We start from the raw sequence: 24,055 nt of genomic DNA, 5'->3' as shown, positions 1-24,055 counted from the left end.
TATACAGTCTGATATACCACGGATGTCTGCCAATCAGCATTCAGGGCTCAAACCACCCAGTTTAAAATATGTTATATGTTATGTAAAGAGCATTCGGAAAGTGTTCAGACCCCTTCCCTTTTTCCACATTTTGTTACGTTACAGCCTTATTCTGAATCTACACACAATAGCCTATAATGACAAAGCGAAAAAGGGTTTTTAGGAAGTTTTGCAAATGTATTAAAAATAAAAAACAGAAGTATCTTATTTACATAAATATTCAGACCCTTTGTTATGAGACTCAAAATTGAGCTCAGGTACATCCTGTTTCCAGCATTGATCATCCTTGAGATGTTTCTACAACTTGATTGGAGTCCACCTGTGGTGAATTCAGTTGATTGTACATGATTTGGAAAGGCACACACCTGTTTATATAAGGTCCCACAGTTAACAGTGCATGTCAGAGCAAAAACCAAGCTATGAGGTCGAAGGAATTGTCTGTAGAGCTCCGAGAAAGGATTGTGTCGAGGCACAGATCTGAGGAACGGTACCAAAAAATGTCTGCAGCATTGAAGGTCCCCAAGAACACAGTGGCCTCCATCATTCTTAAATGGAAGAAGTTTGGAACCGCCAATACTTGTCCTAGAGCTGGCTGCCTGGCCAAACTGAGCAATCAGGGGGAGAAGGGCATTGGTCAGGGAGGTGACCAAGACACAAATGCTCTGACAGAGCTCCAGAGTTCCTCTGTGGAGATGGATGTCCTTCTGGAAGGTTCTCCCATCTATGCAGCACTCCATCAATCAGGCCTTTATGGTAGAGTGACCAGACAGAAGCCACTCCTCAGTAAAAGTCTCGACACCCCGCTTGGAGTATGCCAAAAGGCACCTAAAAGACTCTCAGACCATGAGAAACAAGATTCTCTGGTCTGATGAAACCAAGATTTAACTATTTGGCCTTAATGCCAAGTGTCACGTCTGGAGGAAACCTGGCACCATCCTTACGGTGAAGCATGGTGGTGGCAGCATCATGTTGTGAGGATGTTTTTCAGCTGCATGGACTGGGAGTCAGGATCGAGGGAAAGATGAACGGAGGAAAGTACAGAGATCCTTGATGAAAACCTGCTCCAGAGTGCTCAGAACCTCAGTCTGGGGCGAAGGTTCACTTTCCAACAGGACAACGACCCTAAGCACATAGCTAAGACAACGCAGGAGTGGCTTCGGGACAAGTCTCTGAATGTCCTTGAGTGGCCCAGCCAGAGCCTGGACTTGAACACGATCGAACATCTCTGGAGAGACCTGAAAATAAATGTGAAGCGACATTCCCCATCCAACCTGACAGAGCTTGAGAGGATCTGCAGAGAAGACTGGGAGAAACTCCCCAAATACAGCTGTGCCAAGCCTGTAGTGTCATACCCAAGAAGACTCGAGGCTGTAATTGCTGCCAAAGGTGCTTCAACACATTAGTGAGTAAAGGAGCAGAATACTTATGTAAATGTGCACTCAGTTTTTAATTTTATATTTGCAAAAATGTCTAAAAAACTGTTTTTTGCTTTATCATTATGGGGTATTGTTTGTAGATTGATGAGGGTAAAAAAAACAATTGAATCCATTTTAGAATAAGGCTGTAAAGGTAAATGTGGAAAAAGTCAAGGGGTCTGAATACTTTCCCGAATGCACTTCGTAAACTGATTATACAAAACATTAAGAACACCTGTTCTTTCCATGTCATAGACTGACCAGGTGAATCCAGGTGAAAGCTATGATCCCTTATTGATGTAATTTCTTAAATCCACTTCAATCAGTGTAGATGAAGGGGAGGAGACAGGTTAAATAATTATGTTTAAGCCCTGAGACAACTGACACATGCATTGTGTATGTGTGCCATTCAGAGGGTGGATGGGCAAGACAAAAAATATAAGTGCTTTTCAACGGGGTATGGTACTAGGTGCCAGGCACACAGGTTTGTGTCAAGAATTGCAACGCTGCTGGGTTTTTCACGCTCAAGTTTCCCCTATGTATCAAGAATGCTCCACCATTCAGCCAACTTGACACAAACGTAGGAAGCATTGGAGAGAACATGGGCCAACATCCCTGTGGAATGCTTTTGACACTTTGTAGAGTCTATACCCCCAACAAATTTAGGCTGTTCTGAGGGACAAAGGTTTTGTTGGGGGGGGGGTCAACTCAATATTAGGAAGGTGTTCCTAATATTTGTTATACTCAGTGTCTATCAGAAAGGTAAAATTGTCTTTAAGAAGGTGGGCTGAAAAACTGACATTTGATTAAATCTTGGCAAATAGAATACTGAAAGTAGTTTCATTAACATAATCACAGAAATCCCACTTAAATTTACATTTCATTGGTTAAAGACAGTCAAACTTTAGACAAATTTCAACAACTGAACACATACAACACATTTTTAAATACAAAACGAACAAGAAATATTAAAGAGCCATCCCCCTCTGTTCTGAGCTTCAGTATTGAGACACTCAATGGCTTTATACAGTTAGTCAGAGAAAAATATGACAGAAGTAATATATCACTATTGAACCAGGAAGAGATATCACTATTGAACCAGGAAGAGACCTATAGTATCTTGCCTTTCAAAAGATTTGCACTTCTAGCCAGCAGGGCCAATGGTGGATTACACCTGAACTAGAGGGGGAGGACGAAACAGAACAGTGAAAATCCATAAGAAAGAAAGGAAGCACAGCAGCACAACAAGGGGGCCATGATAAGAGGACAGAGGCACAAGCAGGCAGGAATCGAAACCAACCACATGCAGGTCATTTAAACTCCAAGGCTGAACAGAAACAATTCAATGCCATTGCCACTCTGTGGCCTTTCCTTTCTTCTTTTCTTGTATTTTATTGTCGTTAGGTTGAAGCACAGACTCTTACCCCTTCTTAGCCCAACCCTACTACAGCCAGACTCTTTCTCCAAACCTACAGCGCTTTACTGAAGACAGAATCATATTATTTTACCTTCAGGACAGGCATCATCCTCAGGTAGAACTCACAGTGGCTGAAGCAATGGGTCCATAAAGTGCAGGAGGATTCCAAACATTTCTGGAAACGGAATGTCTCTTACTCTTGAAACCAGAAAGTCCCCTCAAACATGGAACCGAAACCCCTGAGGGGCTTCTGTTGACTCTTTACTTTAGGGGTATTTAAACCTTTTCAGCTCGAGACGCAAATGTGAAATTGAACATCGGTGACCCAAATTGTCATCCAACAACCCAAATTAAGAACAAAATAGGGTGTGATTATAGATGTATTCTCATAACTCGCGACTCACCTCTCAACATACCCAGGGCCCATTTTTGGTTTAGACCAAGCCTGCACTAGTGGTACAACAGGCTTTGCCTCTCATTCTATAATATGCTCCCATCTTATGGTGTGTTCAAGACAGCTCGGAACTCAGAACTCGGAACAAGGAAATCTCAGAACTCTGACATCAGTGCATTCAATAGAACTGGGAACTCTGAAAAAAACGAGCTCAGACTACGATTTTTTTTTAAAACTGTCATTCAACTTGGAATTACAAATCGGAAACTCTGGCATCTTCCTAGAGTCACGACCTCTCTGACATGAAGAGATCACTGACGACACAATTTTTCATAGTTTTTTCCAGATTCCCCAGTTGTCTTGAATGCACCAAAAAATGAAACCACTACGATGCCGACTAGTGGCAAAAAAATGGACCACTAATAAGGCGTCATGCACCTAATCAATATATCGTTGACATAATAAGAAACCATTTTTGCTATATTCTCAGTGACGCTCCTGCGTGAATTTACTTCATACATAATAAAATCTATTTATTCTTAATGGCCTTGCCCGAATACCCATACTTGCGGTCTAAATATTAAGCATGCGAATATGCGAATATAATGTTTTTTAGTATATAAAGTTTAAAAGAAAATGCTATGCTTTAAATGCCAGGAGGTCATAATCTTTTCGGCTTTTCATGCTATTGAGGAAGAGAATTGTCTTTTCATACCCACGTGTATTTGACAACAGCTGATAGTCATCTGATAATCAGATAAGAGGACACGCTATACCAAAATTATGGAATGGTGGAAAACAATATTAGATGATGCATTCTAAGGACGAACGTGGGCTATCTAACCCCCTGCCTATAATTCTCACAGAAACCACTTTATGTCACCAATTTTACTTGGGACACTTTCCCTGGCTGCCAAACTTCTTGCTCAACTAATAATCTAATATTTCTCCTCGAAACAAAAACTAAAAGTCATTCCAGCAAAACAATTTTGAGGTAAATGTATTTCATATTTAATAATTTAAGAAAAACTAATGTATAATCTAAATAAGTTATATATATATACCATTAGGGGAGCCTAAACATTTATAATTTACTAATTTAATAAAGCAGTACAATTTAAGGTGAGTATGATTGGAGCAATCAAATGCAAGTATATGGTACATACATTTTTTGGGACATTATTTGGTGCAGAAATGAAAGGAGGCACCTTACACCCAAAGCCTCATCATAGTGAGGATATATATACAGTGCCTTCGGGAAAGTGTTCAGACCTATTGACTTTTCCAACATTTTGTTACGTTACAGCCTTATTCTAAAATGGATGAAATAAAAAAAAGATCCTCAGCAATCTACACACAAAACCTCATAATGACAAAGCTAAAACATTTTTTAAAATTTTATTGACATAAGTATTCAGATCCTTTGCTATGAGACTCGAAATTGCGCTCAGGTGCATCCTGTTAACATTGATCATCCTTGAGATGTTTCTACAACTTGATTGTAGTCCACCTGTGGTAAATTAAATTGATTGGACATGATTTGGAAAGGCACACACCTGTCAGTTGACATTGCATGCCAGAGCGAAAACCAAGCCATGAGGTCAAAGGAATTGTCCGTAGAGCACCGAGACAGGTTTGTGTCGAGGCACAGATCTGGGGAAGGGTACCAAAAAAATGTCTGCAGCATTGAAGATCCCCAAGAACACATGGGCCTCCATTATTCTTAAATGGAAGAAGTTTGGAACCACCACCACTCTTTCTAGAGCTGTCCACCCAGTCAAACTGAGCATACGGGGGAGAAGGGCATTGGTCCGGGAGGTGACCAAGAACTTGATGGTCACTCTGACAGAGCTCCAGAGTTGTGGAGATGGGAGAACCTTCCAGAAGGACAACCATCTCTGCAGCACTCCATCAATCAGGCCTTTATGGTAGAGCGACCAAACGAAAGCCACTCCTCAGCAAAAGGCACATGACAGCCTGCTTAGAGTTTGCCAAAAAGGCACCTAAAGACTCTCAGACAATGAGAAACAAGATTCTCTGGTCTGATGAAACCAACTCTTTGGCCTGAATGCCAAGCATCAGGTCTGGAGGATACCTGGCACCATCCATACGGTGAAGCATGGTGGTGGCAGCATCATGCTGTGGGGATGTTTTTCAGTGGCAGGGAATGGGAGACTAGTCAGGATCGAGATCCTTGATGAATACCTGCTCCAGAGTACTCAGGACCTCAGACTGGGGCGAAGGTTCACCTTCCAACAGGACAACAACCCTAAGCACACAGCCAAGACAACGCAGGAGTGGCTTCGGGACAAGTCTCTGAATGTCCTTGAATGGCCCAGCCAGAACTCAGACTTGAACCCGATCTCTGGAGAGACCTGAAAATAGCAGTGCAGCAACGCTCTCCATCCAAGAAGACAGAGCTTGAGAGGATCTGCAAAGAATGGGAGAAACTCCCCAAATACAGGTGTGCCAAGCTTGTAGTGTCATACCCAAGAAGACTTGAGGCTGTAGTCACTGCCAAAGGTGCTTCAACAAAGTACTGAGTAAAGGGACGGAACACTTATGTAAATGTCATATTTTTTTATAAATGAGCAAAATGTCTAAAAAACTGTTTTTGCTTTGTCATTATGGGGTATTGTGTGTAGACTGATGAGAGGAAAAAAACATTTAATACATTTTAGAATAAGGCAGTAGCCTAACAAAATGTGGAAAAAAGTCAAGAGGTCTGAATACTTTCCCAATGGCACTGTATAGTAACGTGTGATGCCATTTTGTTTCAATATTTGATTCAAATAAGATACCAACACTGTACAGGGGTTACCATGAATTTAGCAGTAAATTGGTATTTCATATTACATGGTATCAAAGCAAGTACTGTGTAATGACAGTATTTTACTGTAATTACAAGGGATTGGTGCAAGCGGGTAGGCTGCTAAATCAAGTGTTTACAAACATTACAGCATATTAATGAATATTTGGTGTTTTATATCAACTGCACTTCTAGAGGCCTTAACAAAGGCTTCCAAACTTGCAGCGACTACAGGGAAAACAAACCAAAAGGACATGGCAAAATGCTCAACCATTTAAGGTTTAAGACGCTGCGACTCCAATCTGTCCACTGTAAATATTTAATTGATGGGGCACTGTAACCACATACGAATTAAATTGGTACAGCATTCTCACTTAACGGTGCAACAAATATAGCCTCTTACAAGGCACGATACAAAATATGTTAATGCATCAGTAAAAACACTAGCGGTCAAAAGGTTTTTGGCACTGTGAAAATACGGTACTGTACTGTATTCTGTGGGGTGAAATTACAGAACCATTCAAAATACAGCAATTATTTCCCAGGCCACAACATTTTCCCACAATGCACCATAATTTACAGTATTCTGCAATAAAACGTATTTTACTGTTGATAATACAAAATATTACCGTATAATTTACAGTTTTGCGTTACAGTGTAGACTTTAGTTTTTAAGAGTTAACTACAAAAAAATATATAAATAAAATATAATTCAATACACTAATTTTAACTCAACAGAGGGGGAAAACACTGCTTTTCTAAAAATATATATTTTATGAAGCAACAAAATCTGTGTTAACAGTAGCCACTTATTTCCCTTCATAGTTTGTTTGCCTAAGCATACCCATCATCACATACTTAATTCTTACCAAATTTTGCTTTTTCGAGTATGCACCACAAGCTATCTATGAGTCTAGTATGTTGATATTTCTTTTTACTGCATACATTTTTACTACACAGTACTTTCTAAAAAAGTATGTAGTATGATTAGCACACATTAAGTAGTTTTAGTAAGTGGTAGGCGAAACTTCGGACACGGCCATTGACTATTATCCAGACAGCGTTTACTTTAAATTAATCTGAGATCAATATTTGTTTATTTTTGTCACCTCACTGCTTCAACATCACCTGAGTTGGCAATACAACAGATTCCCCCAAAAATGTTCCATCAAAATAAGAGAAAACAGCAGATACTCTTTTCTGTGAGAAGAACAATAACCCAGTGAGTAAACAGGTTAAAATTACATCATTACAACCAGAAACAGGTCATCATGATGTCATTTCAGCATGAAGTTATCATTAGGTAATTTCAACCAGTTTTGCCCAGCTTTGTGTGCTGAGGATAAAGAACCACATTTGACCATCCTTCATATATCATATCATATACAGTACCAGTCAAAAGTTCAGACACACACACTCATTCAAGGGTTTTTCTTTATTTTTACTATTTTCTACATTGTAGAATAATAGCGAAGACATCACAACTATGAAACAACACATTTGGAATCATATAGTAACCAAAAAAGTGTTAAACAAATCCAAATATATTTTAGATTCTTCAAAGTAGCCACCCTTTGGTTTGATGACAGCTTTTGCACACTCTTGGCATTCTCTCAACCAGCTTCACCTGGAATGCTTTTCCAACAGTCTTGAAGGAGTTCCCACATATGCTTAGCACTTGTTGGCTGCTTTTCCTTCACACTGCGGTCCAACTCATCCCAAACCATCTCAATTGGGTTGAGGTCGGGTGATTGTGGAGGCCAGGTCATCTGATGCAGCACTCCATCACCCGCCTTCTTTGTCAAATAGCCTTTACACAGCCTGGAGGTGTGTTGGGTCATTGTCCTGTTGAAAAACAAATGATAGTCCCACTAAGCGCAAACCAGATGTGATGCCTTATCGGTGCAGAACGCTGTGCTAGCCATGCTGGTTAAGTGTGCCTTGAATTCTAAATAAATCACTGACAGTGTCACCAGCAAAGCACCCCCAAACCATCACACCTCCTCCTCCATGCTTCACTGTGGGAACCACACATGCAGAGCTCATCCGTTAACCTACTCTGCATCTCACAAAAACACGGCAGTTGGAACCAAAAATCTCAAATTTGGACTCCAGACCAATTGACAGATTTCCACCAGTCTAATGTCCATTGCTCGTGTTTCTTGGCCCCAGTAAGTATCTTGTTATTATTGGTGTCCTTTAGTAGTGGTTTCTTTGCAGCAATTCAACCATGAAGGCCTGATTCACACAGTCTCCCCTAAACGGTTGATGTTGAGATGTGTCTGTTACTTGAACTCCGTGAATAATTTATTTGGGCTGCAATCTGAGGTGCAGTTAACTCTAATGAACTTATTCTCTGCAGCAGAGGTAACTCTGTGTCTTCCTTTCCTATGTCGGTCCTCATGAGAGGCAGATTCATCATAGCGCTTGATGGTTTTTGCACTTGATCAAACTTTCAAAGTTCTTGACATTTTCAAGATTGACTGACCTTCATGTCTTAAAGTAATGATGGAATGTCATTTCTCTTTGCATATTTGAGCTGTTCTTGCCATAATATGGACTTGGTCTTTTACCAAATAGGGCTATCTTCTGTATACCTCCCTAACTTGTCACAACACAACTTTTCCTTAAGAAGGAAAGAAATCCCACAAATTAACTTTTAACAAGGCACAGCTGTTAATTGAAATGCATTCCAGGTGACTACCTCATGAAGCTGGTTGAGAGAATGCCAAGAGTGTGCAAAGCTGTCATCAAGGCAAAGGGTGGCTACTTTGAAGAACCTCAAATCTAAAATATATTTGGATTTGTTTAACACTTTTTTGGTTACTACATGATTCCATTTGTGCTATTTCATAGTTTTGATGTCTTCACTATTATTCTACAAACAGAAAAATAGTAAAATAAAGAAAAACCCTTGAATGAGTGTGTGTCCAAACTTTTGACTGGTACTGTATGTACTGTAGGTACCGTATTAGTTGACTCAATTAAAGGTTAGTGGGTCATTCAGTCCCCCCATCAGCATTCTACAACGCTTTAGAATATCAGCAGAAAATATGCTCGTGTTCTACTTTCTTGTCAAGTATTATTTCTAAAAATGTATCATCAAAATAAACAAAACAGCAACCGAAAACTGGAAAAACAAACGATTTCAATGCCATTTTGATATCAGCCAAGCTTCTTGGAAGCCTAATACTGTAAAGCAAGTGACTAAAAAGCATCATGCAGCATAAAATATGTCCACAAACTAGGCTTGGCAGTCTTCATCAATAATAGATATATTCACAGCCATATATATAGAGAGTTCACAGCCATATATATAGAGAGTTCACAGCCATATATATAGAGAGTTCACAGCCATATATATAGAGAGTTCACAGCCATATATATAGAGAGTTCACAGCCATATATATAGAGAGTTCACAGCCATATATATAGAGAGTTCACAGCCATATATATAGAGAGTTCACAGCCATACGTTCCGAGACGCCACTTTTTCCTCCATAGCGATTATTAAGTGATTATTAATTCTTCCATTTGTGCTGTTTATTTTTTACATTTCTCTTTTTTCTTTTGTATTTTGCCCTTTTTTATCCACAATTTCGTGATATCCAATTGCGATCTTATCTTTCAACTCCCCAAACGGGCTGGGGAGAGGCGAAGGTCGAGTCATGTGTCCTCCGAAACATGACCTGCCAAACCGCACTTCTTAACACCCGTCCAACCCGGAAGTCAGCCGCACCAATATGTCGGAGGAAACACCGTTTAACTGACGACCGAAGTCAGCCTGGAGGCACCCTGCCCGTCACAAGGAGTTGCTAGACCGCGATGAGCCAAGTAAAGCACTCCCCTAACCCGGGCAACGCTGGGCCAATTGTGCGCCGCCCTACCGGACTCTCAACAGCTGGTTGTGACACAGCCCGGAATCGAACATGGGTCTGTAGTGACGCCTTAGACCACTGCGCCACTTGGGAGGCTGTTTATTTCGGATAGTTTTCAAAACCTATTAAGACGTGAAAGCAGATATGCAATTTGTTGAAGATACAACACGTTATCCAGAATGCTAATCACTAAGAAAGTCTGTTCAATTCGCAGGCTCTGTTTTGCTTGTTTACAGTGGGTCATTTCATAGGTCATTTGTCGGAGGTGCTCTCGTATTGTTACATCAACACCAACAATTCAAGAGTACAGTTCTATATGGAGGCTAACATGAGGCCGTTCTAAAACCTGGTCTAACTCTCTATATATATGTTTCTGGATATATTCTGTGGGCTGTCGCTAAGAGCTATGTCAGCTCTCAACTTGACGTCAACATACTCTAGCTTTCTTCTTCAAGTCGGATACATAGAGTAAAATTCGGAAATTTCCATCCTTTGTAATAAATAATGTAAATGGATTTTTGTTAATTGAATATTTTCTTCCAAGCCAATTATCAAGTTATTTTTATATTATATGAATAATTATCTTCATCTTCCAAAAAAACCTTGAGGCTTTATCCAATGGTGAAAGTACTATGGATGAGCTTTACTGTAGCTGATGAGCTCAACTGTCTTCGACAAAGTGTATAGTACAGCGAATTAGTAAAGGTTGGTTAACTATAAGCTATTCCTTATGTTAAGCTAAAGAAAAATGTATCCCATATATAATCAACATATATATTTGACTTTGTCTCTGGTTATATTCTAGTGATATGCTATCGGACTGGTACTGTCAGTGTCCTTTTCTTTATAATAGCCATTAGCAGCGGCTTACAGCAATTTCTGAGGAGAACCACAGCTGCCTTGGAAACTAGAGCCTTATTTAGGATGAGAGTTTTAGTAGAAGAGAGTGCAGACACGTTGGAGGGCCCTGGAGTAGACTGCAAAGCCTATCAAAAATGTATTAGTACCATTTTTGATAATTTTGGAAAAAAATAAAATAAAAATGATTATTATTTCCAAATCTTTTTTTTGTTGCTTACAAATTATAATAATAGTGAGTATAAGAAAAGTAAAAGGGTGAGATATAAGTATCAGCCTTAGTGTTTAAACTGAATCTCACCTGGTATGACAGAGATAGTTTTCAATGCTCGGAGAACTCTGAATGTTCTCAGCGCAGAGACATTGCCCAGGTCCACAAACTCTGTTATATATCTGTAAACAGGGGAAGGATCACACACAAACAAACACCAATGACAAAACCACACGCAAGAGCACCACAACACCACCACGCACGCTACGCACGCACCGAACCAGGAAGTAACCACGACGCCACTCACAGAGCCTGTCCACTGAAGGGGAGGAAAGGAAAAAGGAAAGAAAAAACACAACCCACAATACACCTAACACTGACCCAATGGACCAAACCCCCATTCCCCCATCCTGTCTTACCTGGAATTACAGAAATAGTTTTCAATGCCCTCAACACTCTGAACGTGCGCAGAGCTGAGACATTGCCTAGGTTTACAAACTCTGTTATATACCTGCAGAATCAAATCAAAGTTACAAACTCTTGTTATTTACACACAGATACAATCACAAATGTAGTGGTTCAACAGAAGCACTTCTTGATGTTTAAGATATTCAAAGCCCAAGTCGCTGAACTAGTTCTACGTATCATCAAAAACATGGTAGTATATAGTTATAAATAGTTAGTGTTATAGTTAGTTTGTAAAAAATGTCATGTATTAGTAACTATACATCTATATACATCTATATCATGTCAAATTCAACATGGTGAGAGCAAATTGAGATAGAAAAATGGAGATTGAGAGAGAGAGAGAGAGAGAGAGAGAGAGAGAATGGGGGAGAGATAAGGAAGTATACAGGAACAGTCAGGAACCTTTCTGTAAACACCTGATTGAACCACTCTTTCCCAAAGTAAAGGGAAAGAAAGAAAGACTGGACAGTAAAAATAACTTGAGATGTATTTATGCTCTACTCAATGATCTCACACAGTAATAATGCTAAGTATTTCTTATAAGAAGGAACAGGTAGGTATGAGTCTGATACTTACGCCATAGAAATGACCATGAAATCCAGCCAGTTCCATGGATCCCTTAGGAATGTAAACCCATCTATACAGAATCCTCGAGCGACAATTTTTACAAGAGATTCAAACGTATAAATCCCTGTGAACGTGTACCTGGAAGACAGAAGCATAGAAGCATGATCAGAATTAGCAATTTATCAAATCCATGAACAACAAAGAGTTTTTATTTGTTGAAATGATGCACTGGTAAAACACTAAGGCGTCATCTGAATACCCAAATTGCGTTCTAAATAGACCGTTTTATAGTATGTTGGAAATGAGTATGGCCTAATTGGCAGGATTTAATTTTATTACACAGTATGTAGTTTTAGTAAGTAGTAGGCGAGAAAGATTTCAGACACAACCTATGACTTTTGAGCACGGTTAGTAATACACCAATGACAAAATTGAACTGATGTTGGTTGAGACATGCATAATAAACTTGTTCTAGTATTTACTATGTACTTGTGTAGATAAATATAATAAACGTGTACTTACTCTACTTGTTTGGACCACTCAGGAGGATCACTAAAAGTCATGAATATACAGTTGGTCAAAATAGTACACATAATGATCATGCTGAAAAGAGTGAGGAAATGAATTAAGGAAAAGTCCAGAGATTCACAGTGGAAAACAAACCCAAAAATGTCATCCAAAACAGTTTACTATCTATCACATTACGTTTGATGGTCATTTTCCATTCAGTTCATGCAGATTATGTACACCCTTTTCACTCTCTCTCATAGGAGATATGGATGACTCGACAGAAGTGGTGCAAATTGCAGTCCCAACCCCAAAAAAACAATTTTAAAAAACAGTTGTCTCCAAACTTAGGACATTTATTTACATCATGATACAAGTACTGTATGTTCTAATTCAACCAAAGGCTATTACAAACATATTGTTCAATTAAAATAGAACAAAGTCATTGTTTATGCACCTATTTATATTGAGCGGTGGCTGTGCATGGCTCTCTATTACTTCTTCACTATGTTTCGGTAGCGACAAATTTAGTGGAGAGGTAAAGAATTCAGGTAAATATTTCAAATATTTAATACAAGCAAAGTGTGTGAGTAGTATAAATTATATATTGCTGAAAGTTTGGGAAAAATAGGATCCAAATGGTATTATTTTTTGCACCCCTTCTGTAGAATGACCCATATCCTACTACTGTAGTACTACTGAACCATGCTACTGCATACTATAAATACAGATTTAGGATCTTAATCTGATCACCCTGTTGCAGGAGAACTTTCCTGCAATGCAGAATATTTAAAACGTGTATGTGACGATTAAAAAGGCTTCTGACATTTGTCATTTCCATTTTGAAAATTCAGACTTGATTTTTCCTTATGAAAAATGTATCGACCCCTACAAAAAAAATGTCCAATTAATTATAATTTCCTGTTGCTGCAGGATAATGTTCCTGCTGTAGCAAACTGGCTCAAATTAAGATCCTACATTTGTAGAACTATTCATACATCTGCAAAAGGCAAGAATGAACACATCAAATCTAGCTAAAAGTATATCCTAATGGACTTTTCATAGTAGATGAACTTAACACTAACTGAAATACTAGTACAATGGGTTAAGTGTGTCCACAGGTCACATATAGGTTCCCCCTAAAACCATTATTTCCCATTAAATATTGATCTAATGTATAGGTGGTGGGAGTGGACAGCCCCCTATTGCCTTTATAGACCCCTGTGGGCCCTGGTCAAACATAGTGCACTATAATGGTGCCATTTGGGATGTAACCATGAACCATACTGCACTCTACATTTCAAGACTAACAAGGCTTCACCACAGGAAAAAAACGTGGTAGTGTGAAGGAAACTCCAATGTCAGCAGTAGAGCAATCAGGGATGTATTTCAATATTCTAAAGTGACTTCCTCTCCTCTACATCTCATTTCCTTTATCTACACTGATCTCAAAACAGACCATGTGAAAATCAAAACGGAGTCTATCTAGCAATGAATTACATCTCACCTGTCTAGTGGTTTAATGACAAAGAGAAGAGAAGCGACCAGTAGGAGACAAGGAGAGGACACATCTTTAGACTATTGAGATGCAACCCTGATGTGTCAGCAGACCCACATGGCAGGCTGTGATTGGTGCTGAGTGGGAAGTCCAATCTCGGAAGTGATTGACATCACGATCAAACTTCTCAAGACAGGATTAACCTTGAAGTAGTAGGCCGTATAGTACCAACAATTTCAAGGATTTCAATAACTAAGACTCATCAGGCCCGTATTCACAAAATGTCTCACAGTATGAGTGCTGATCTAAGATCAGGTCCTCCCTGTCCATATATTTGTATTCATTATAACTTAAAACTGATTCGAGATCAGCACTCCTAGTCTGAGAAGGTTTATGACTTTGAGGCCTGGATTTGTGTGACTGTTAAAATAGCAGCAACCCCCATATTAATTTCACTCTCAAATCTCAAAGTAATACATCAAAACAGATTGTCTGTGGTATTCGAGCACAATCTCTTGTGGGTGCATGGATGGACTGTGGGTCAAATACACATTTTGTAACTGGATATGTCTATACATCTACCTGTCGAGTCTGTAGCGATATATAATGTCTAAGTCAGTGCCCAGGTCAGGATCACGAATGAGGATCAGTTTCAGTGCTATTTTCATCATCTTAATAGATCGATGGATGTAGGATGTATGGACTAAGCCATCTGACCTACTCTTATATTGGTAGACAATAGCTATCCCTTCTTTTAACATCTAAAGACGGGATGTGACATCATTATTAGTCAGAGTTCCCTTCCCTTCTCCATAGCTGAGAGTCATCCTGAGGAAATAATACATTATAAGGGGGTAATTTATCATAACAAGTCTTAATACACTATAACTGAATAATACTGGATTAATACCTGCATTCTTATCGAAGTCACTCTTACACTAGCCCTCCACTCCTCCGGTCTCCCAATTTAACAATCTGCTCTGATCTGTTCCGTAAGCGTAAACATAGGTATGTCTACGTTACCTAAGGTTTCTGTGGAAATCATTGGGTGCTAGCCTGGGTTAATAGATACTAGAAGTCTCCCAAAAAAAGGGAAAGAAGAAAAAGTAATCCCTCTTTTTTAGAAGACTTTAGAAGCCCCTCTACAAGGGGGCTTAGTAAGAGGGTTTATGGTTGTCAGGTTAAGGATTGATTAAATGTAAAACCATACATGTACTCTTTCCAAGATTAAGGATCATCTACTTTGGCATTTACCCATTCTCATTGGTGGTTTAATCTTCAATTTAAAGAGCATATCCATGTATTTTTCCCACTGTGGTTTAACAGTCTTGCCCTTGCTGATATCTGCAGCTTTCAGACTCTATAGCGCTAACTGTGCATCCAAAAACTTCACCCTGGCTTATTCCATATAGTGCACTATAAAGCGAATAGGGTGCCATTTTGAACATCAACCCATGACATGATACAGTCTATACTACCAACACTGAAGCAGCAGCCATATGAACAGTAATAGCAGCATGCAGCAGAAACAGAAGGAGCAACATCAACGTGAATACTCTAAACGAACAGGAAAGACTGTTGTCTCTCCTGGTAGGACACCATTTGAAAGGATATGAATGTATCAAAATTTTTATAGCTATTCGCCTGAAAAGATTAAAAGGACTTATGATGTACAAGGCAGGGTTGGCACTAAAGCGGAAGATTGTCTTCCCTCTGTTTAGCACTATGAATGTCTGTGGAGAGAAAGAAACAACGAGAAAGGGATCAAGAGAAACAGAGAAGTGAAATATTGAAGTAATCATTTAAGGCATGCACACCCAAAATAGCTAGAGGTGGTTCATCCATCCATATGTGCTCACAAAAATGTCAGATAAAACACAAGTCTACAACATACATCATACCAAACTTTTATGTATAATATAGACATTCATCTATTATTTCAACAGAAAATTCCCAATACCGGTATTCTATTCTACCAGAATATATACTGTTGGTTTTGTGTAAAAAAAAAAATCACCTTTCACTAAAAAAAAGCATAAATCTATCATTTTCTAATTCTCCACTTTATCTAACATCAGATCAACATAGGTAAACTACAGGTTTGAAATACTGTACTATGCAACATCCTGAAAATGGCCACCAAGCAAACTCGATGCAGGGCAGAGGCAGCCTCAAATCTCTGAGTTTTACACATCAGCCCCTCTCACCCAATCATAACGGGAAATGTGCAGTGTGTAGAGAAATGTCCTGTCGTAATGTTTCAGCTCCTGCCTCTACATTGTGTCCTGCCCTGCCTGCCGTTGATGGCTGTAGTGGTTTTGAAAGGAGTGGAAGCAAGCAGAGGGACCGACGGAGGAGGAAGGGGCTGGCCAACCTCTTTCAGCAGATAACCTCATAATTGTTTCAATAAAACATGACAATTTGCATGAAACTTTAATGAGACCCTGTGTGCATTTGTAAAAGTGATATGTAACCTTGTGCTTTTAACAAGACAAGGCTTCCCTGCATTACGCCTTGCAGAGCATAGACCACGGACCAGTGTTTTAGCCCAAAGACAGAAGAGAGGAGAGAGTGTCCCAGCCCCATTGGGAGACCTCAAACTGGGCTCCCCATCTAGTCTTTCACAGAGAGGAGACGAGAGGAGAGGAGAGAAAGAAAGAGAGAGAGGCCATATACCGCGAGCACACTATATCATCCTCAGCTGACATGCTCTAACATGCAATTTTGTATACATCCTGGACAGTTATGTTTGAAATATTGTACAGTTATTATAGATAAGTGCTATGGGGAATAATACTGTACAAGACACAGGATGGAAATCATATGACTTGACTTGTTTCAGTCACATGGCTAGCATACCTTAATTTGATTGCAATTCAAATCAGAGCCTGATGTAAGTAAGGCAGGGTTGAGTGATCATTGATCATTGAGTAAGTCATTAAGTACAGTACAGTGCTAACTACAGTACAGTGCTAACTCCTGGAGCTGTACTGTATGTACAGTATCAGTCAAAAGTTTGGACACACCTACTCATTCAAGGGTTTTTCTTTATTTTTACTATTTTTCTACATTGTAGAATAATAGTGAAGACATCAAAACTATGAAATAACACATATGGAATCATGTAGTAACCAAAAAAGTGTTCATCAAATCAAAATAGATTTTAGATTCTTCAAAGTAGCCTCACTTTGCCTTGATGACAGCTTTGCACACTCTTGGCATTCTCTCAACCAGCTTCACCTGGAATGCTTTTCCAACCGTCTTGAAGGAGTTCCCACATATGCTGAGCACTTGTTGGCTGCTTTTCCTTCACTCTGCAGTTCAACTCATCCCAAACCATCTCAATTGGGTTGAGGTCGGGTGAAAACCTTGAATGAGGTGTGTCCAAACTTTTGTGTATATATACTTTTGACTGGTACTGTGTACATATATATATATATATATATATATATATATATATATGGGTCAGGATAGCGGGGCAGCGGCATTAAGGCTGTCATATATTCTGAACATTACAAGCCAACCACACAGGTCCAGCTGTAGTGTGATACACTTGGACATGTACCAATTGCCATTTAGATATGCCAAGAATACCAATATGACATTACATTGGAAAGAAGCAGTTGCTTGTGCACACACACACACACACAAGTTGTGCTACATATGCACTTACATGTAAGGGGAGACACATTTATGAACAAACACAATACACATATGCACACAAACACACAGACATCACACCACCAACACACAGTCTCACACAGACACACCCGCATGCAAGAGACCTTTTTGTAACGCATGACCAAACTGCTGCAAAGCTACTGAACATTTTATAATCCAGAGGAACAGGGAGAGAGACAGGCAGACCAAAAGGTTCTGGGCAGGCTAGAAGCAACTGCAGCAGCAGTAGTAGCAGTAGACTCGGTAGAGAGAGAGAGAGGGGAGGGGCGGGGGGGCAGAGGGAAGGAAGGAGAGTGGTGAAGGAGCGGTAAGGAAAGTCAGAGTGAGGAGGGGAGGTGAGAGAGAGTGAGAGAGAGAGAGAAAGCAGTAGCTCAAACGATGTAGCTCCAGGGTTAGTGCTATCTGGAATCCTTTGCGATGTCGCTACCCTAAACCTTAACCCCTACCCTAACCTTAAGCATATAACTCTTAGCTAACCCTAATATCCTCGACCCTTATCGTTTTAAATGTCAACTTTAATGGGCTAACGTCAGAATTGGGATGTCCCAAGGATCCCTGATAGCATTGACCGTAGCTCCAGTCACCAGGCACTAGGCAGAGCAGAAGAGGGTTGTTTGCAGTAGCAGCAGCATCAGGATATGCATCCGAAGGACAGCAGTGGCCATTTAACCTCTTAAACTAGCCGGGCCAGTTGCTTAGTGCTTACATCCTCAATTCAACTCTTCTTCAATCAATCAATCCATCCATCCACTACCCAGCCACCACACCCCTATGTCATTCACTCTCTCAGTTTCCATATGTCAAGCATCCTCTCTCTGTTTTTTTAATTCACCTAAATTCCATTGTGGTCCTCTCTATGCAACATAGACTCAGAGGTAGACGTAACATAGTAAACATAAATTTGGGACTCTCTAATTAGTATGATATGTTACGTTTCATATGGTATGTATTAATTTGTGGATGTCCATCATCCATTTCGTATGATATGTTACGAATTACATTTCAAATGATATCTTACAACTTCCAAATTCATACAATATGTTACAAATTTGCAGAACAGCAGATGTTACAAATGGCAATTTGTTGCGGCTAACATTAGCTAGGTGGCAACGCTAACGTTAGCTAGGTGGCTAATGTTTGCTAGGCTAGGGGTTAGGGCTATGGGTTAAGGTTAGGGTTAAGGTTAAAGGGTTAGAGGAAGTGTTAGTTAATATGTTAAGTAGTTGCAAAGTAGTTAAAAAGTAGTAAAAAGTTGCAACGTTGATAATTAGCTAAAATGCTAAAGTTGTTTGTGATGCACTGTGTGTGTAACTAGCGCCGCAGCCTTTTTTAGTGAAGACGCCCAAATAATAATTTCTAGTTGAAGGAACATATGAGACAAGTTGAGAAAATACACAATTTTACGTTGACAACATTTTGGTAGTTGGCATTGCAAATCGCAGAGTCTCCGAAGTTTTAAAGTAACTTTCCAGTGAAAATCGAACTTTTCAAATTTAATATTTTGTTGACTCATACCCAAATACATTTTATTGATTCATCTTATATTCGTATTTGTGGCCAAAGCATAAATTGGACAAAGAACCAATTGGTCTTCTGACCAATCACATCAAATCTTTTACGGAGCTGATCTGATTGGTCAAAAGACCAATTAGTGGGGGGGGGGAAATCCAAATTGGGCTGCCTGTGTGGCCAAAACAGACCGCTTCAAAAATGCTATTGCCTCAGAGAATGATATCATCCTCCATCAATCAGCAGTCTACACACGTTCATATTTTTTATGACTGGTATACACCCACACCATTCTGTTTTTGGGGTACGCCCACACCATCCAAACGCAGAAAAGCTGTGGTATTTCATAGAAATCTGGAAACAATGGACAGTTACTTTAAAGCTACAGTCATTTCCAGCAATTGCCATGGGGCTATAAAGAAAATGTGGAGTTTTAAAGCTAAATTCCTGCAATTCTGTCATGGCTTATGCCATGTTCATATGCTATCTGAGCGACTCAAACATAATAACTAAATCAATTGGGGGGCGATATGCCATGATATTTTTTATAATTTTAGATTCTCCTTGACTATCTAGTTTCTATTTCGGTGATTGTTAATTTTCAAAGATTATGTTATTTTACAAAATATAGCTTTTCTACATAATTTATATCTGGTTTTTAAGTTAACACTTAAATGTTTTACCATCCGTCGCTGATAAATTAACATAGGGGAAACACTGATTGAATAGCACATGGTTACATCTGTATCGTTGTTGTTTCAAGTCCGATGCGCTCAGAAATGTTGTTACATTTGTATAATTTGAGGGGAGCGCATAACAAGCAAAGTTATTTGTAGAATTTGACTTTGCCTATGAGAACCATTAGCACAGGCAAGTCTGATTAGGCTTAGCTGTACCACAGCCTCTGCCATCGATAGAAACAAACGGAGCATGGCTTTGTGTCAGTGGTTGCACCTTTACAATGCAGGAAACCACTTGTCTCTAGCTCAAACCATTAAAAATTAATGACCTATTTTACCAGAGCTATAAAAAGAAATTCTAGCATGGATTCGCGGGACGCTCTAAAAGGGTTACTCACACATTATCACAATGAATAAGGAATTATGAAAATAGTTTAAATAAATCTATTAATCTATAAAAAAAGACATTTGTCACAGAAAATAGATGATTGTAAGTCATTATAACTTCATGAGGAATCGTGAAAAAATGACAGTTAAGAGGTATATATTAGCTAAAGAAGACAAACAATTCTGCATATTTTTTCGTCATGACGTCTATTTACGAAAATCACTATTTTACATGCTATCTTGCTAGCTAACATTAGCCAGCTACATATACATTTAGTTTGCTATATGGGTGTTTGACATTTGTATGAATTGTAATTCATTTTTTAGGTACTCCTGAGCAAACCAGCAAACCATCTTGTGAAACACAGTGGATGTAAAGAATGTAGCTAAAGCATTTAATGTTACTGCAAATTGAATAAAACAATTTTGTAAGCTTGCCTTGCTGTTCATAAAAAAGTCTGAATTTCTATCGCTAACATTAGAGATTGAAGATATCTGTCAAGCAATGCAGCTGAAGTAATGTCAACTTGCTAACTATTTTTGCTTATTGTGAAGTGGAGGATAAAAAATATGCCAATGGATGCATAGCAATGCAGCCAATATGTGTAGAGACCCTAAAATGTTTGGTATAAATAAACTCAGCAACTTCAGGACGCTGCCTTTCAAAGATAATTTGTAAAAAAATCCAAATACACAGATCTTCATTGTAAAGGGTTTAAACACTGTTTCCCATGCTTGTTCAATGAACCAAAAACATGCACCTGTGGGAACGATCGCTAAGACACTAACAGCTTACAGATGGTAGGCAATTAAGGTCACAGTTATGAAAACTTAGGACACTAAGAGGCCTTTCTACTGACTCTGAAAAACACCAAAAGAAAGATGCCCAGGGTCCCTGCTCACCTGCGTGAACGTGCCTTAGGCATGCTGCAAGGAGGCATGAGGACTGCAGATATGGCCAGGGCAGTAAATTAAAATGTCCATACTGTGAGACGCCTAAGACAGCGCTACAAGGAGACAGGATGGACAGTTGATCGTCCTCACAGTGGCAGACCACGTGTAACAACACCTGCACAGGATCGGTACATCCGAACACCACACCTGCGGGACAGGTACAGGATGGCAACAACAACTGCCCGAGTTACACCAGGAATGAATAATCCCTCCATCAGTGCCCAGACTGTCCACAATAGGCTGAGAGAGGCTGCACTGAAGGCTTGTAGGCCTGTTGTAATGCAGGTCCTCACCAGACGTCAACCTCAACAATGTCACCTATGGGCACAAACCCATCGTTACTGGACCAGACAGGACTGACAAAAATTGGTCTTCACTGGAGTGATGGTCGGATTCACGTTTATCCTCAAAGGAATGAGCGTTACACCGAGGCCTGTACAATGGAGCGAGATCAATTTGGAGGTGGAGGGTCCGTTATGGTCTGGGGCGGTGTGTCACAGCATCATCGGACTCAGCTTGTTGTCATTGCAGGCAATCTCAATGCTCTGCGTTACAGGGAAGACATCCTCCTCCCTCATGTGGTACCCTTCATGCAGGCTCATCCTAACATGACAATGCCACCAGCCATACTGCTCATTCTGTGCGTGATTTCCTGCAAGACAGGAATGTCAGTGTTCTGCCATGGCCAGCGACGAGCCCGGATCTCAATCCCATTGAGCATGTCTGGGACCTGTTGGATCGGAGGGTGAGGGCTAGGGCCATTCCCCCAAGAAATGTCCGGGAACTTGCAGGTGCCTTGGTGGAAGAGTGGTGTAACATCTCACAGCAAGAACTGGCAAATCTGGTGCAGTCCATGAGGAGGAGATGCACTGCAGTACTTAATGCAGCTGATGGCCACACCAGATAGTGACTGTTTTGATTTTGACCCCCCCCCCCAGGGACACATTATTCCATTTCTGTTTGTCACATGTCTGTGGAACTTGTTCAGTTTATGTCTCAGTTTTTGAATCTTGTTATGTTCATATAAATATTTACACATGTTAAGTTTGCTGAAAATAAACGCAGTTGACAGTGAGAGAACATTAATTTTTTTATGAGTTTATTAGTTCAGAACAGTGGTTTTAATTTTTTATTGGTTCCACTGGTTAATCATTCATTCCCAAGAAATGGCAGAAAATGAGTGAAAGGAAAGCGACTGTTACATGTCAAACTGCTATTATGGAATGTCCTGATTCAGTACTACTCTACTTTGAACAAGCAGCCTCCACTCTTCTGGGGAGGCTTTCCAGAAAATGTTGGAATATTAGTGAGGTCGGGCACTAATTGATATTGGCTCGCAGTCTACATCCCAATTCCTCCCAAAGGTGTTCAATAGAGTTGAGGTCAGGGCTCTGTGCAGACCAGTCAAGTTCTTCCACACTGATCTCAACAAACCATTTCTGTATGGACCTTTGTGCACAGGGCCATTGTGATGATGAAACAGGAACGGGTCTTCCCAAACTGTTGCCACAAAGTTGGAAGCACAGAAGAATCTAGAATGTCATTGTATGCAGTAGCGTTAAGATTTCCCTTCACTGGAACTAAAGAACCTAGCCCGAACCATGAAAAATAGCCCCAGACCATTATTCCTCCTCCAACCACCAAACTTTACAGTTCGCACTATGCATTGAGGCAGGTAGCTTTCTCCAGGCATCGGCCAAACCCAGATTCGTTCGTTGGACTGCCAGATGGTGAAGCGTGATTCATCACTTCAGAGAACACGTTTCCACTGTTCCAGAGTTCAATGGCGGCGAACTTTACACCATTCTAGCCGACGCTTGGCATTGCGCATAGTGATCTTGTGTGCAGCTGTTCGGCCATGGATACCAATTTCATGAAGCTCCCGATGAACAGTTAATGTGCTGACGTTGCTTCCAGAGGCAGTTTGGAACTCGGTAGTGATTGTTGCAATTGAGAACAGATGATTTTTACATGCTACGCGCTTCAGGACTCAGCAGTCCTGTTCTCTGAGCTTGTGTGGCCTTGCCATTGTTGGTCCTAGAGGTTTCCACTTCACAATAACAGCACTTACAGTTGACTCAATCAGCTCTAGCAGGGCAGAAATTTGATAAACTTACTTGTTGGAAAGGTGGCATTATATGATGGTGCCAAGTTGAAAGTCACTGAGCTCTGCAGTTAGGCCATTTTACTGCAAATGTTTTCCTATGGAGATTGCATGGCTGTGTGCTCGATATTATACACCTGTCAGAAAGGTTGTGGCTGAAATAGCCAAATCCACAAATTTGAAGGGGTGTCCACATACTTTTGTATATATAGTATATGTTGCCCATATGGTTAGTATGCATTTTGCATGACAAATAGGAAGGAAAGCTGTTACTGCCGCCAGTATAGGCAATGTGAAAAACACAAGGCACGTCGTCAATGAATTGTGTGGTAGGCTATCCTAGCCGCTTCTGCTGTTCGCAAGTGACTATTGTAGCGATGTACTATTCCATAGCGTTATTTATCTCTCCCTACCACTAGTTGCTCCGTTTTCGAGGGACACAAAAAAAAATGAGGGGGAGGGGTGAGGGAAGAGTTATTGGGATTGAGTCTAAGTGTACCTCAAAGGTTCCTCACAGCGAAATACATTTCAATAACATGGGCTTGGCTGCATCTAAGAGAGAGTGATGCCACTCTTTCACGCATCCTTGCACACGTCTTCCATTTCCCCCCGCCTTCCTTTCCAGCCTCTCTCCCATTAAACTGGGCTGGTAGTGACAAAATTCCACACCCGGGCACAA

The 24,055-nt window shown here is 40.1% G+C and overlaps 1 protein-coding gene across 1 annotated transcript in view; it reads right to left on the bottom strand.

Moving 5' to 3' along the window:
- LOC112221659 (sodium channel protein type 8 subunit alpha) overlaps positions 1-24,055 on the bottom strand; it is an 89,543-nt gene that overhangs the window by 46,468 nt on the left and 19,020 nt on the right. Inside the window, exons 3-6 of the mRNA XM_024383871.2 lie at positions 15,676-15,794; positions 12,579-12,668; positions 12,066-12,194; positions 11,112-11,203 (exon numbers count right to left, since the gene is read on the bottom strand). Coding sequence (XP_024239639.1) covers positions 11,112-11,203; positions 12,066-12,194; positions 12,579-12,668; positions 15,676-15,794 — 430 coding nt within the window. The remainder of the gene's footprint in view (positions 1-11,111; positions 11,204-12,065; positions 12,195-12,578; positions 12,669-15,675; positions 15,795-24,055) is intronic.

The sequence above is a fragment of the Oncorhynchus tshawytscha genome, linkage group LG22, assembly GCF_018296145.1.
Source record: "Oncorhynchus tshawytscha isolate Ot180627B linkage group LG22, Otsh_v2.0, whole genome shotgun sequence".
Lineage (NCBI taxonomy): Eukaryota > Metazoa > Chordata > Actinopteri > Salmoniformes > Salmonidae > Oncorhynchus > Oncorhynchus tshawytscha.
This window is presented reverse-complemented; position numbering and strand designations above follow the sequence as displayed.